This window comes from Corvus hawaiiensis, chromosome 13, assembly GCF_020740725.1.
Source record: "Corvus hawaiiensis isolate bCorHaw1 chromosome 13, bCorHaw1.pri.cur, whole genome shotgun sequence".
Taxonomy (NCBI): Eukaryota; Metazoa; Chordata; class Aves; order Passeriformes; family Corvidae; genus Corvus; species Corvus hawaiiensis.
Genome location: NC_063225.1, coordinates 17,340,966 through 17,352,658, shown reverse-complemented (window position 1 = coordinate 17,352,658; position 11,693 = coordinate 17,340,966). Strand labels below are relative to the sequence as shown.

Sequence of the window (11,693 nt, the reverse complement as noted above, 5' to 3'; positions counted from 1 at the left end):
GCTGCTGCTGCTATGCCGGACAGAGATAGGGTTCGCAATGGGAGACTATATGAGACTACAAGAGAAGGGTTTTAATCTGATCATAGGCCAAGGTATGATTTGGAAAATTGTAGTGGATGCGGTCAGAAAACTGCTGGAGCCCGGCAGCACGAGAGCACGAGACGGTGCGCGCGGAGCGAGGCAGCGCCTTCCCACGTCAGCAGCGGCCGATTTTCTGGGGCAGGGCCGCGCCGAGGCCGAGGCGCGCTGGCGGCTCGGTGCGCGGGTGCGGGCGGCGGCGGGGCCGCGCTCGGCCGGGGCGGGCCGGGGCGGGGCGGGGCGGGCGCGGTGCCGGCGCTGTCCGGGCCAGCGGGGCGGGCCCGCACTACAAGTCCCGAGAGGCGGCGGGCGCGGGCTGAGCCGCCCCCGCTCCTTGCGCGGCCCCGGGGCTGCGTCCGCGGCGGGCGAGGCGATGCCGGCGGCGGGCTCGGAGGGGGAGGAAGGTCCGGCCGGGGAGCAGCCCGGCCCCGGCACCCCCAAGCTCTGCGGGTACCTGCAGAAGCTGTCGGGCAAGGGGCCCCTGCGCGGCTTCCGCAGCCGCTGGTTCGTGTTCGACCCCCGCCGCTGCTACCTCTACTACTTCAAGGGGCCGCAGGAGCCGCTGCCCCTCGGGCACCTGGACATCGCCTCCGCCTGCTTCAGCTACCACCAGCCCGAGGCCGGCGCGGCCGCCGCGGTGGACGAGCCCGCCGCCTTCGAGGTGCACAGCCCCGGCGGCGCCGTCACCGTGCTCAAGGTAGGCCCGGGGCGGGCGGGACCCGTCCCCGCTCCTGTCCGGGACCCGTCCCCGTCCCCATCACCGTTCCTGTCAGGGACCCGTCCCCGTCCCCATCCCCGGTGCCGTCCGTACCCTCCGCGTCGGGCGCAACCCGCGGTACCGCCCTGGTGCGGGCTTGTGCAAGAAGGAAGGTGCTGTTTCGCAAACGTCGCGGAGATCGGCAGTACCGGGCTGTCCCCAGCTGTCTGTTAGTTGCGTCTTTCTCCTTTACGATTTCGTGTTTCCAGAGCTCCTCGGGGGGGGGGGGGGGGGAGGGGGGGAAATGCTTCTACTGAGCACGGGCTGAGCGGGTTCTGTGGAATCGTCTGGGCAGAAAAAGATTTCCGAAGAAATCTGGTGGGTTGGGGTTTTGGAAGTTTGGAGGGAGTGGTCGGGTTTCAGTTTTGGGGTGTTTATTTTGAAAAGATGATGCGTGGCAGGAGTCTGCGTCTAGGCTGCTTTGGGAGGAAGGAAAAGGAGGGAGAATTGTTTCCTGATAGTAGCAGAGGCTGCTTATCGCATTGTCTGTTCAAGGATTCAGATTTTCGTAGGACGAGAGGTAAATGTTTGGATTATTTTACATATCTTTCCTCTATTGTCATGCCTAGGAAAGAAAAAACAAACAAGGAAACCATTTTCACTCAGTAAAGAAGAAATAAATTCTTCTGAGTATCCATTATTTTTGACTTCTGTTACGGCATATGTGTCCTTCAAGGAACGTTCTTCTGCATAGAATGTAACTTTTCCTGTGAACTGTGTACTTCGTGAGCAACATCCTTAATATTGGAACATAATCTGTTAAGTGTTAAACAGTAGAACTTCCTATTGAATACTGGAAACTACCTCTTACACACTTACTTAACAGAGGAGATTTGAGCAGTTGTAATACCTGCTGGGATTGTGGAGCATGATTATATCAAGCTCTTCAGCATTCTGTTTTGATAAGTGTAAATGTCAAAATACAGATTCGTTAACATGCTTTACTAGAGAATAAGAAACTTATTTAACTGGAAAACTAATACAATAATAATTTTAACTATATTTTCTTAAATAAAAGCAGTGTAATCAGTTGCATGCCATCACATAAAAAAACTACCTTTGTATCGCTGTAAAAGATTTTACTGCTTTCAATGAATCTGCCTTTATAGCCCAAGTGTTTGTGTTACAGACATTAAAACTGCAGACTTGGTGTAAGCTTTGATTTTTGACAGTTTGAAAGTGTTTTGTTTAAATTAACGTGTAGTGATTTTTATGTGGAAATCTTCAGAAAAGATTTGTTTTGAGGATGCTTTTTGAATAGGAGGGCTTTTATTGAGATACACGGACTCTGTGATTGGGATTGGAGTGTGAAATACCATCTATCTGTCACTTGTGTAATAATTACTTGGTCTGTCAGTCCTTTGGCAGCAGCCTTGGGTGTCTTCTGCAGTCGTGAAGACAAATCATACTCAACACTGATACAGAAATGTAAGACACCGGGGGGTTCTGTTTCATATTTTTATTGGTATCTTTTAGTCTGTGATGTTACTACTCTGACTGTATTTTATGTATTACTTGTTTTCTAATGCTGTGTAGGAAAGAACTTGCATGGATTGGCAATTTCTTCATGTTTCCCTTATGGGGATTGAAAAATAGTGCCAGTTAAGAAAGTCAAATTAATTTCTGCAGTTAATAGAAAAAGATTGTTTTGTATTGTGTGCCTCATGCGTTGTGATGCCCTAAAGTGGCCAAGTGATTGTCCATAAAAATGCTATTATGTTGTGTTTATATAGTAAGGAAGGAGTTAATGAAAGTCTTAAGGGATATTGCAGGACCAACTGGCCTTTTGTGGCCATGTCATTCACCAAGGAATAAGGTTTTTGCAGCTGAAATTAATTTTCTTCTGTTTAACATGATAGTTCTTTAAGGCCTTTAAAAACATCCTTCAGTTAACTTAGGTATATGTAGAATTACAAATTAATTCAAGATGGTAAATGAAAAAAACCCAAACAACCCAACCCCTCTCCCTCCCCCTCCCCAATCCAGCCCCAGTTGAAAACAGATGTGATTTAATCTGTCAAGAAAACATTACACACAGAGCACGAGGAATAAAAGTCAAGTCAAACGTATTCTTCAGCCTGTAACTCACATGCTTTGTTTTCCTCAATTTGCTGCTTGTTCAAAATTTCCACATCTTGTGATCTGGCCTTTCCCATTCAGTGTTACAGACTGAGAAGAGCAATAAAAAATAAGCTACTGGAATTCCAGATTGAAATGATGGTGCTGTTGAGGAATGCATTATTTCTTATAATGCCTTAGTTTCTGGATAATGTAATGATTCCATCATCTGATTGCTCAGCCTTTTGTCAGGTAATGGGAGCTGAGAACTCTATGATGTACTTAAGCGTTGTTTCTCAGACAAGAATTTTGGAAAAAATATGCTGTGGCCTTTGCAGCAAATAAAGAAAATTGTTCATATTTTAGATTTGTAGATAACCAACCTGCCACTTGTGTGACTGGGGTTTTTCTGTACATTTCCAACAATTGTAGAATACAGCAGAGGAAGCTAAGTGTGTGTAAAAATTTTTTCTATTTAAATATATATAACAGATACCATCCCTTTAGGTAAAGGAGCACAGAAAATTGTGTACTTTATAAATTATGGATAAATTATGTTTGAGAATATTTTCATGGAAAGGCATGTAAATACTGATCTTCCAAATACTTGCTGTAACACAGAATGCTGCTAATACAATTAAATGTGAATTTGGTTGTGTTTGCACAGCAAGGTCTCTCATTAAGGGGGGAGATAATTAACGTTATGAATATATGTAAATGAACAAAGGCTTTATTTCTCATTTATTTTTATAGTGGTGTCTTGTAGTGACACATTTTCTTGCTTCAGAAACAAAGGAGCTCTGGCCAGTGATGCTGGACTGTGTGTCTGGTGAGTTATGTGTGGGTAACTTCTTGTGAACAGTGGTGAATTGGGAGTGGAACAGAAATTGCACAGAGTTGTGAAAGAAAAAAATTTTCTGGGCTATTGGCCAAGTGGAAACATTCCAGACACTGCAGATTTCAGAGCCCAGATGCTTGGAAGTATTGGACACCAAATTTGCTGAACTGAGGGTGGCTTAGGAGTGTTCGCTGTAATTTGTCAGTCATCTCGAAGGATGCAGCAGTGATCAGTGATGTTGAGCTTGAACAGTTTTGCTGCAGGTCCTGACACCACTGTGACCTGGCACAGCATAGGAGGGAGCTCAGCAGTGAGGGTGGTTTGTTGTCCGAGCTGATGCTTTTTGCTCTGAACTTTTGCTGGGTAGTGGTTGCAGTACTTTAATTAAAAGTTGAGCTGCCCTCCAGAAAAAGCCATCTGGCTCCAGATTTGCTGTTTGAGCATAGCAGGAATAGTAAATCTTAAGAAATGCTAATTTTCTGGTGATGCTTACTTTTTACAAAGTAGCTTGAGGGAGGGTTTGTGTTCAGAAATGTAGCTAGAATTTTCATGAGATTTCTCAAAATGTGAGGTCTGCTTGTTGCGTTTCTTTGGACTCTTCCTTTAAACTGCTTTATGTTGGCATACATGTTCCACCAGTGGGTCCAGGTAGAGAATGCCAGTGTGTGGATGGTTTCCTCAAATAATTCTTCTGGTTTTGTCATGTCTTCATCAGAAGGTGACAGTTCTACATCGTTCTTAGTGGGAGAATATTGGGGAATATTTTTAATTAAATTATAGTAATTTTCCATTGTTTAAGTTGAAAACTACATGGTACTGTATGACTCTTCAGGTAACAGCATCTTTTACTCCTACTGTTGCCTGTAAGTTTGCAGCAGTACATTTACAGTACTTCCTTATTTCACACCAGTTTGGGTGACATTCATGGCAGGTTTTCTTCTCACAGAAGTGCACCCATTAAAATGTGTCTGCGTGGCTCTGCAGTAAGAAAGCACCTTAGCAATATTTTAGTAGCAATAAGGATTTTTTGTGAGATTGATTGGTGCTCTGCCTAATTAAATGTTCTGACTCTCATGGTGGGCAGTAGCCAAATACTCACAAAAGTCATGAGAAATGGGGCAAGCATGGAAGCGTTCCTTTTTTTGGCAGATAAAGTGAATTTAAAAATGTATTTCCAAATTTGTGCCCTTTATGATTAGGGGAAGAGGAAGATTTAAATATTCTGTGTGGTTCTTGGTTTTTTTTTTTGTTTTTAAACAGTCTATTTCAAACAACAGTTTTAAAGATCAATTTTGTTTAAACAAAACAAACTTCAACAGAGATTTTTAGGATGCTCTTTTAATTGTAAATAACTGAGATGCCTGTAATAAACTCAGCAAAAACTGTTCAAAGGGAGAGGAAGGCTCCAGAAGAGGAGTGCCATGTATGGGAGGAAAGGAATGCAAGGTAACAGGCAGGGAGCAGCAGGATGGTACTGAGTACTTCTTGGGGAAATTACTTAAAGCAGGGGAGTGAGAACTTTGTACTGCTTTGCCTTGCCACTTTCTACTGGAGGATGGGAACTGCTGCCTGGCCCTGTGAGCTGAGAGTGCATCTGTGCAGCTCAGTAGAGAACAAGTGCAGTTGAGAGTTGAAAAGCAACAAGGAGCAACTTCAGTATAATCAATCCATGGTTCTCTAAAGGTGATTGGCAAGAGAATAACGGGACAAATTGTGAGAGAGGTTCAGTAAGTTCAAGAAGTCATGGGCAGAAGTTAATTGTAGGCATAACTTAGATTGACTGCACGTGGATTGCCTCATTAGCTGTGTTGTGGTAGCAAAGAGAACCACTTAAGTACTTCATCCTGTGTTAGTGGAAGATCTTTGAATTTTTGGTGGTTTTCTGCTGGAGCACAGAAAACATTGCTTTACATGTCATGTGTGCAAGTGTATCTAAAGGAAGTATAAGCTCTCAAATTTGCCAGAAGTGAAGACTTGCCACTGGCTAAAGCTCCAAAGGAAACGCTTCAGTGCTGGGAATAGAAGGGGAGCTGCTTACTCCTGGCAAGAAGTGACTGTAGCCTGTAGACGTAAAAACTGCTGCTGTGGTGGTCATTCCCAAACTGCCAGAGGTGGCTGTGGGGATTGGCATTTCCCAGAGTCCAGTTCTTTGACACTTTTAAACTATTCTTTACCCTATGTATTTTTTTTTTGTGAGGGAAATGGTTTTCTCTGGTTTCCTGTGTGCAAGCAAGAAAGAACATATGAAACTGATTTCTATTTCAGATTAGAAGTATCTTGATTACATGTCTTTCTTACCAACTGAATCTGCAGTGTCCTCGTGTATCATTGGTTTGTTTCACTACTTGATTTATGAATGTTTATTTGATTTATGTATCTTATATCCTTCCATGTGCCTGGTGTACTGAGAGGAGCTGGAGCAGCAGCTCCAGGAATAACTGAGGTTTTCTGCTTAATCTCCTCGAATTGTGCTTTGGAGCCATTTGCTCTAGGGTGTAGTGGATGTTAAAGCTTGTAGGGGTACAAAGAGCCAAGTGGCAAAATAAAAATCTCTCTCATTGCTAAACTGAGATTGCAAATTGGTGAGCCAGAGAGAGCACCCTGGGGAAGCATCAGTTCTTGTTTGCTGTGCTGTTTGTGCTTTGTCTTGTCATTAGCTGCTGTCAGGGTGAAAACATAATGGCCAATGAATCTTCAATTTTACTACACCAGAAGTGTTCTCATGTGAAAAATGAAGACATTTCTGTGCCATTGCTGTGCTTTATGTAGCACTTACTGTATTTCTTTTGTAAGGAAATGTGTGTTATTTGTTGGTTTTTATTCTTTTGCAGCTGTGCCTTGCACAGCTACCCTCTTAAGATGTGATAAACAGAACAGGAAGCTATTTAAAATTGCCTCTAAAGAGTAAACATAGTCATTTTTTGTAGATAATGCCACATAACACTTGGGAGAAGGTAGGAGAAAGGCTGGCTTACAAGTTAGAGGAGTGTCCTCTCACTGGTGTTGAACTTTTTGTTCCTGAGCCGTCCATCTTACCAGGTCAGGTGCTTGTCCTAGACTGGCAGCTGAGGATATATGTTGAAATAACGATAACAATGACTTTTCCATGGGAGTACCTGCAGTGTCAGATACAATCACTTGTCTGTTGTTGGTGTTTGTATATTGTCATTTGACATGCTTTGAAGTGACTTAGAGATGTGATTCAAGGTGTGTTTGAATTCTTCCTCACTTACTGCCCAGTCACATTTTTGACTGTAGTCTTGTAGATTAAGCATTAATGTTGGATTTGGGGGGGGGGGTGGGGGAGGTGGGGGGAGGGTGTTTGTTTTAAATACAGTTTTTCTATAGAATCTAGTTAGCTCATGGGATCAGGAAATACACTATGTGGATTTAGTCATTAAAGTAAGAGACATTGCAATGCATTATTCATTTGTTGGTTTCTGCTGGCAAGAAAGCAAGTTAGAGGAAAATGGGCATCTTCCTGAATGTGTATGGGAATTTTTTCCCATAACATAGATTTGTAGTTGTATGTTCAAACAGTGCTTTGTGTGTAAAATATAAGATGCTGCTGCATTTTCTAATGTTTGAGTGTAAGACTGAAGAAAAAGAATGTATGAGACTAATGGAAAATTCTGGCATGAGAATCATGGAGGTGCATGTGAGCATAAGGTGCATGTGATGCATTGTGGTTATTTCTTTTCAATCATACTGATTTTGAGTGATGATGGTACCTTGGTGATCTGCTGATTATCTGTGTTGGGTTTATTATTGCACTTGGAATTATTGTGCTCATGTACCAAGGATATGCAGAGGTCTCATCAATGCTCTGCTTCTGTGTCCTGTAGGCTGCAACTCGTCAGGACATGACCTATTGGCTTCAGGAGTTGCAGCAGAAAAGGTGGGAATATTGCAACAACCTCGACGCAGCAAAAAGGGACAGCCGGACTTCTCCCACACCAAGTGACTTTTCCAAAGGTCTTGTTGCCAAAGACAACCCTGGTACGTTGGAAATTTGAGTGAGAACAGAAGGCATGGCTCTCTTCAGTGTCAGTTCATCAGTACAGGGTGTTGCACGGGGATAGAGAACAATCTTAAGAGAGCTTTTTTCACATCTGTTAATCAAGTAACTCTATGTGAACTTTGCATATGCTACAATTATTAACCATACATGTGATTTTATGTCGTTTACAAAATTTGTTGATTTCTTAAAAACAGATTTTTAGAAATGGAGTAATCTTATGATTAGATTTCATTAAGTACAGCTTAGATTAGGTAAGTTGTCTTTCAGTGGCTGCAATATCTTAAAAATTTAGGATGGTAAATACCCTGAGATGTAAACTCCAGTTTTTAATGGGATCAGGTATATTTTGCATTCTGAATGACCGTACTTTGTTCCTGAGAAGGTATGGTGTGGTGGATCTATCTGACTGTGATAAAAACGTCCTGCCTTTCAAAACTGGAAGACAGTTTGCACTGATATTACATATGTGAAATTCAGTCTCTGAAATACATTTAGGCAAGGAAAACGTAATTCTAGACTAGTGTCAGAGTTGTAAAAATGTTCCGTGCATTATGCAAAGTTATTCTGCATTTTTTTACTACATTGCATAGGCACTTGTGAATTGTTTGGTCCTGAGTCCTTACAGAAATGGATTCCTTGCTGATTTGTTATCCATAAATAAGACTGAGTAAAATCCAGTTCTGTGCCAAGTTAGGCATCAATTGGCTCTCTTGGGTTTAGGCAGAGTCTTGAGGTCAGACATATTTCATCAACAGATGTCACATTTGGTTGATGACTCTTTGCTCCCACTGGAAACCCAGCGGTGTTGAGCTGTTGTTGTCACACCTTGTCCCCTCCCCAGGTTCAGGTCCTGCTGCAGTGTTGTCCTCTAACCCAGTTTGCTGCTCTCTTTTGAGAGAATGTGCTGCTTGTGGCTGCTTGCTCCGCACAGCTGGCCTCACATGTGTTTGCTGGGGGCTCAGCTGGGCCATTCAGCCACTGCAGGCAGTCCCTGCTGAAAGCAGAGCCCAGCTCCTCCCTTGAGCTGGTGCAGGGCTGGCCCTGCCACGTGCTAATGCAGGGCCTGCAGGCAGCAACAATCAGCCCTTCCTCCAGGTTAGTTTTTGGCCAGTGTAGTTTCCAGAAGTGGTTTATTGTAGGGACAGGTGGGTGCCAGGATTAGCCCAAGAGAATTGTTGGGAATGCCAAGTGGGATGGTTTGAGAACACCTTTATGGCAGCAGCCAGTCTGGGTAGCAGCTTGTCAAACCGTATGCTCCAGAGCACACGAGTTGGTGGGCAAAAATGTAAGTGTTGCAAAGGCGAACAGACTTTGGCTCTTTCAGCCCTTTCTCTTTCTGCCTTCAGCCTCGTGTTTTCTGCTGCACAAGCTTCCTTTTTGTGTTGTGTTTAACTGACCCTGTGCTGAATAGGTTGAGTTCAAATGTTAGCCAGAAAGGAGGACTTTTTTTCATTTCTGCTACATTAATGAGTGGAATATGTTCAGTGTGCAATCAGGTGACTTGCACAGCTGGTGGACAAGAGGGAACAAGGCACAGTGACTAAATACAGGAAGGCAGAGTAAAGCAGCAGACAGGCCTGGCCTCTTGGCAGCAGTGTTGGATCACATCAACTCTAATATGTAACTTGGCCACAGAATCTGTTCGTTCTTGTTTGTGCGACTTCCCTCAGAGCTTGGGTACAGTGTGAAACGAGCCTGCTGTCACTGCAGCATGTGCAGGTACTGTTCCCTCTACACCTGTTTTGCATCACATCCAGTCATTTAGTCACTCATCTGGTGTTTTCCTTTCCTGTAAGGCATTGGGGGCTTTCTGGATGAGCAAGCTGAACCTCTTTGTGTGTTTTTTGGATGTTTGGTTTGTTTGTTTGTTTTGGTTGGTTTTTAAAATTTAAATTATTATTGTTGTTATATCCAGGACAAGGAATGTCAACATGAAATGCATGGGTTGAGTAGGCCTGTCCCTTTCAGGGGCAGCCTGCAGTTAAACTGCGTTATGTAGAATTGGAGCTGCATCTAGAGTATCTCATTTTCTAGGACAAATCACAGTGATGACTTATCATCAGCTGAAGTATTTAAGCAGGGATTTCTTCTGGGGAAAATGCAAATAGCCAGAATGATTGATGGTTGTTTCTTCTTTTTACTCAAGTACTCCAAGAGTTTCCCCTAGAGTTATAGGATTCTGTAAGGCCCTGGTTTCATGTTGATGACTAAGATATGTGTCCTATGGCTTTTTTTAAACTCTTTTTTTTTTGAAGCAGGCAATATGCATGCAGTGATGTGCTTTATACTGGAGCACAGAAATTGGATTATTTTGCTAGTGCTTGAGTACAGATGCTGTCATTAATGTTTTAAATGGGGAAGTAGTCTGTCTTCAGTCCAAACCCAGAACTGCTTACTGCAGCCTTGCCTGTTTGTCCTCCCCCTGTCCTCTCCCATCCCAGTTCAGAAATCTGGACTAGCTGGAACATACATGAAGCTAGATACTGCTTTGTGGATCAGCTTTGAAAGGTTTTTAAGAACATTCAGTGTAGTGAAAAATACTTCAAAGTATTTTTCAGAGTGGGATGTGGGAAAGTTAATATTAACAAAAATTACACCGTAGGATTTGTTGTGGAGGTACCTTACTACCATGGAAGTCAAATAAATTATTTATTCTTTATAGGATATGGGATTATTATGTTTTTCTTGAAATCAATTGAATGTTAATGTAGTTTCTATAATTTCAGTTTTTAATTTGCATTAATGAAACATGCAAGGCCATGCATTTATAAGATTGTTGTGTTTTGAAATAAGTTCCAAAACAAGATTTTTTTTTTACTTGGAGGTTGCTTGAGCAACCACACTCATTTGTTGTGCTGGGTGTGCTGTGCAGTCCATACCTCTAACCAAGCTGCTGGCTGGTGCAGGCAGGGGAGGATGTACAGTGAGCAACCTCAGGGTGCCACATTCAGACAATTGGCATGTCTGTGAGGGGAAATGCATTTGTTAGAAATTCAGCTCTTGAGCAATTCCTTTACCTGGGCCATCCTCTAAAGGGATTTTGCAGAATCTGACAGGTAGAACATGAAACAAGCTGAAAGTGTAAAGGCAGAATGTTAGTGTTCAGCCCTGGCTTTGAGTATCCATAAGTTTTTGATCTGTGTGGTGTGGGTTGGTTTTTTTTCTTTTGGGGTGTTCAGGTTTTCTGGGGCAGGGAGGGTTGGGTTTGGTTTTGGTTTTAATTATTATTTTGTAGTTAAAAACTAATTATTATCATTCCTCTTCATTAGACAGTAAATATGATCCCATGTTTATTTTTATCTAAGCTATTTTAGCTGAACTGTGTTCAGTTCAAGCAGCCATGGTCCAAAAGAACTTGGAATTCCCATTGGCTGATAAGGCCCTGAAGCATCTGTTCATAAGAGTCAAGGGAGTGTAACTTGTACCTCTATTTGAAACATGACATGATACATTTCTGTGTCAGATACCAGTTTTCAAGGGTTTGGGAGATTCCTAGGGTCAGTGATCTTTTATACTTCATATTGTTTACCACAGAATGTTCTTTCTACTTCTAATCTTTGATACTTGATAAAAGTAACCCTCTGCTGAGTAATTGGAGGGTTCAGCTTGCTTAAAGATGGTCTTGCTGCTGGTGCCAAGCAGTTGTCAGAGAGAAGGCTGAAAGACCCGTGATGAAAGAGGGCATCATAATTTCTTAGGGTTTTATTTAAGTCAAAGCCCATCAAATATGTATGTTACTTTCTAATATAAATTTTGAATCCAGTCTGAGTGTGTTGTCAAAAATTCTTTAATCCACTTCAGTAGTTCATGAATTATACCAAGAAGAATCTGAAAATTGCATTTGCGCTTGTTTAACTTGCCTTTTCAGAGGGTTTGTAGAAGGCTGTAAACCACTTTATGCTTCTCTCTAATGGTTTTGCTATTCACAGTATATTCCATAT

At 42.6% G+C, this 11,693-nt stretch overlaps 1 protein-coding gene across 11 annotated transcripts in view; it reads left to right on the top strand.

Annotated features, from left to right (window-relative positions):
• Positions 1-402: 402 nt before the first annotated feature.
• The window catches only part of TBC1D2B (TBC1 domain family member 2B), a 38,901-nt gene continuing 27,610 nt past the window's right edge, over positions 403-11,693 (top strand). For 8 of the 11 annotated variants that reach the window (XR_007206488.1, XR_007206487.1, XM_048317249.1 and 5 more), the window contains exons 1-2: positions 404-775; positions 7,577-7,730. Coding sequence is in view for 9 of the 11 variants with exons in the window: in XM_048317249.1 (XP_048173206.1) it covers positions 452-775; positions 7,577-7,730 (478 nt within the window). In the remaining 2 variants the exon portion in view is untranslated. Of the gene's footprint in view, positions 776-1,131; positions 1,356-1,404; positions 2,264-3,646; positions 3,723-7,576; positions 7,731-11,693 lie in introns of those variants that run through there. The other 3 variants (XM_048317252.1, XM_048317251.1, XM_048317253.1) reach the window with 3 other exon arrangements.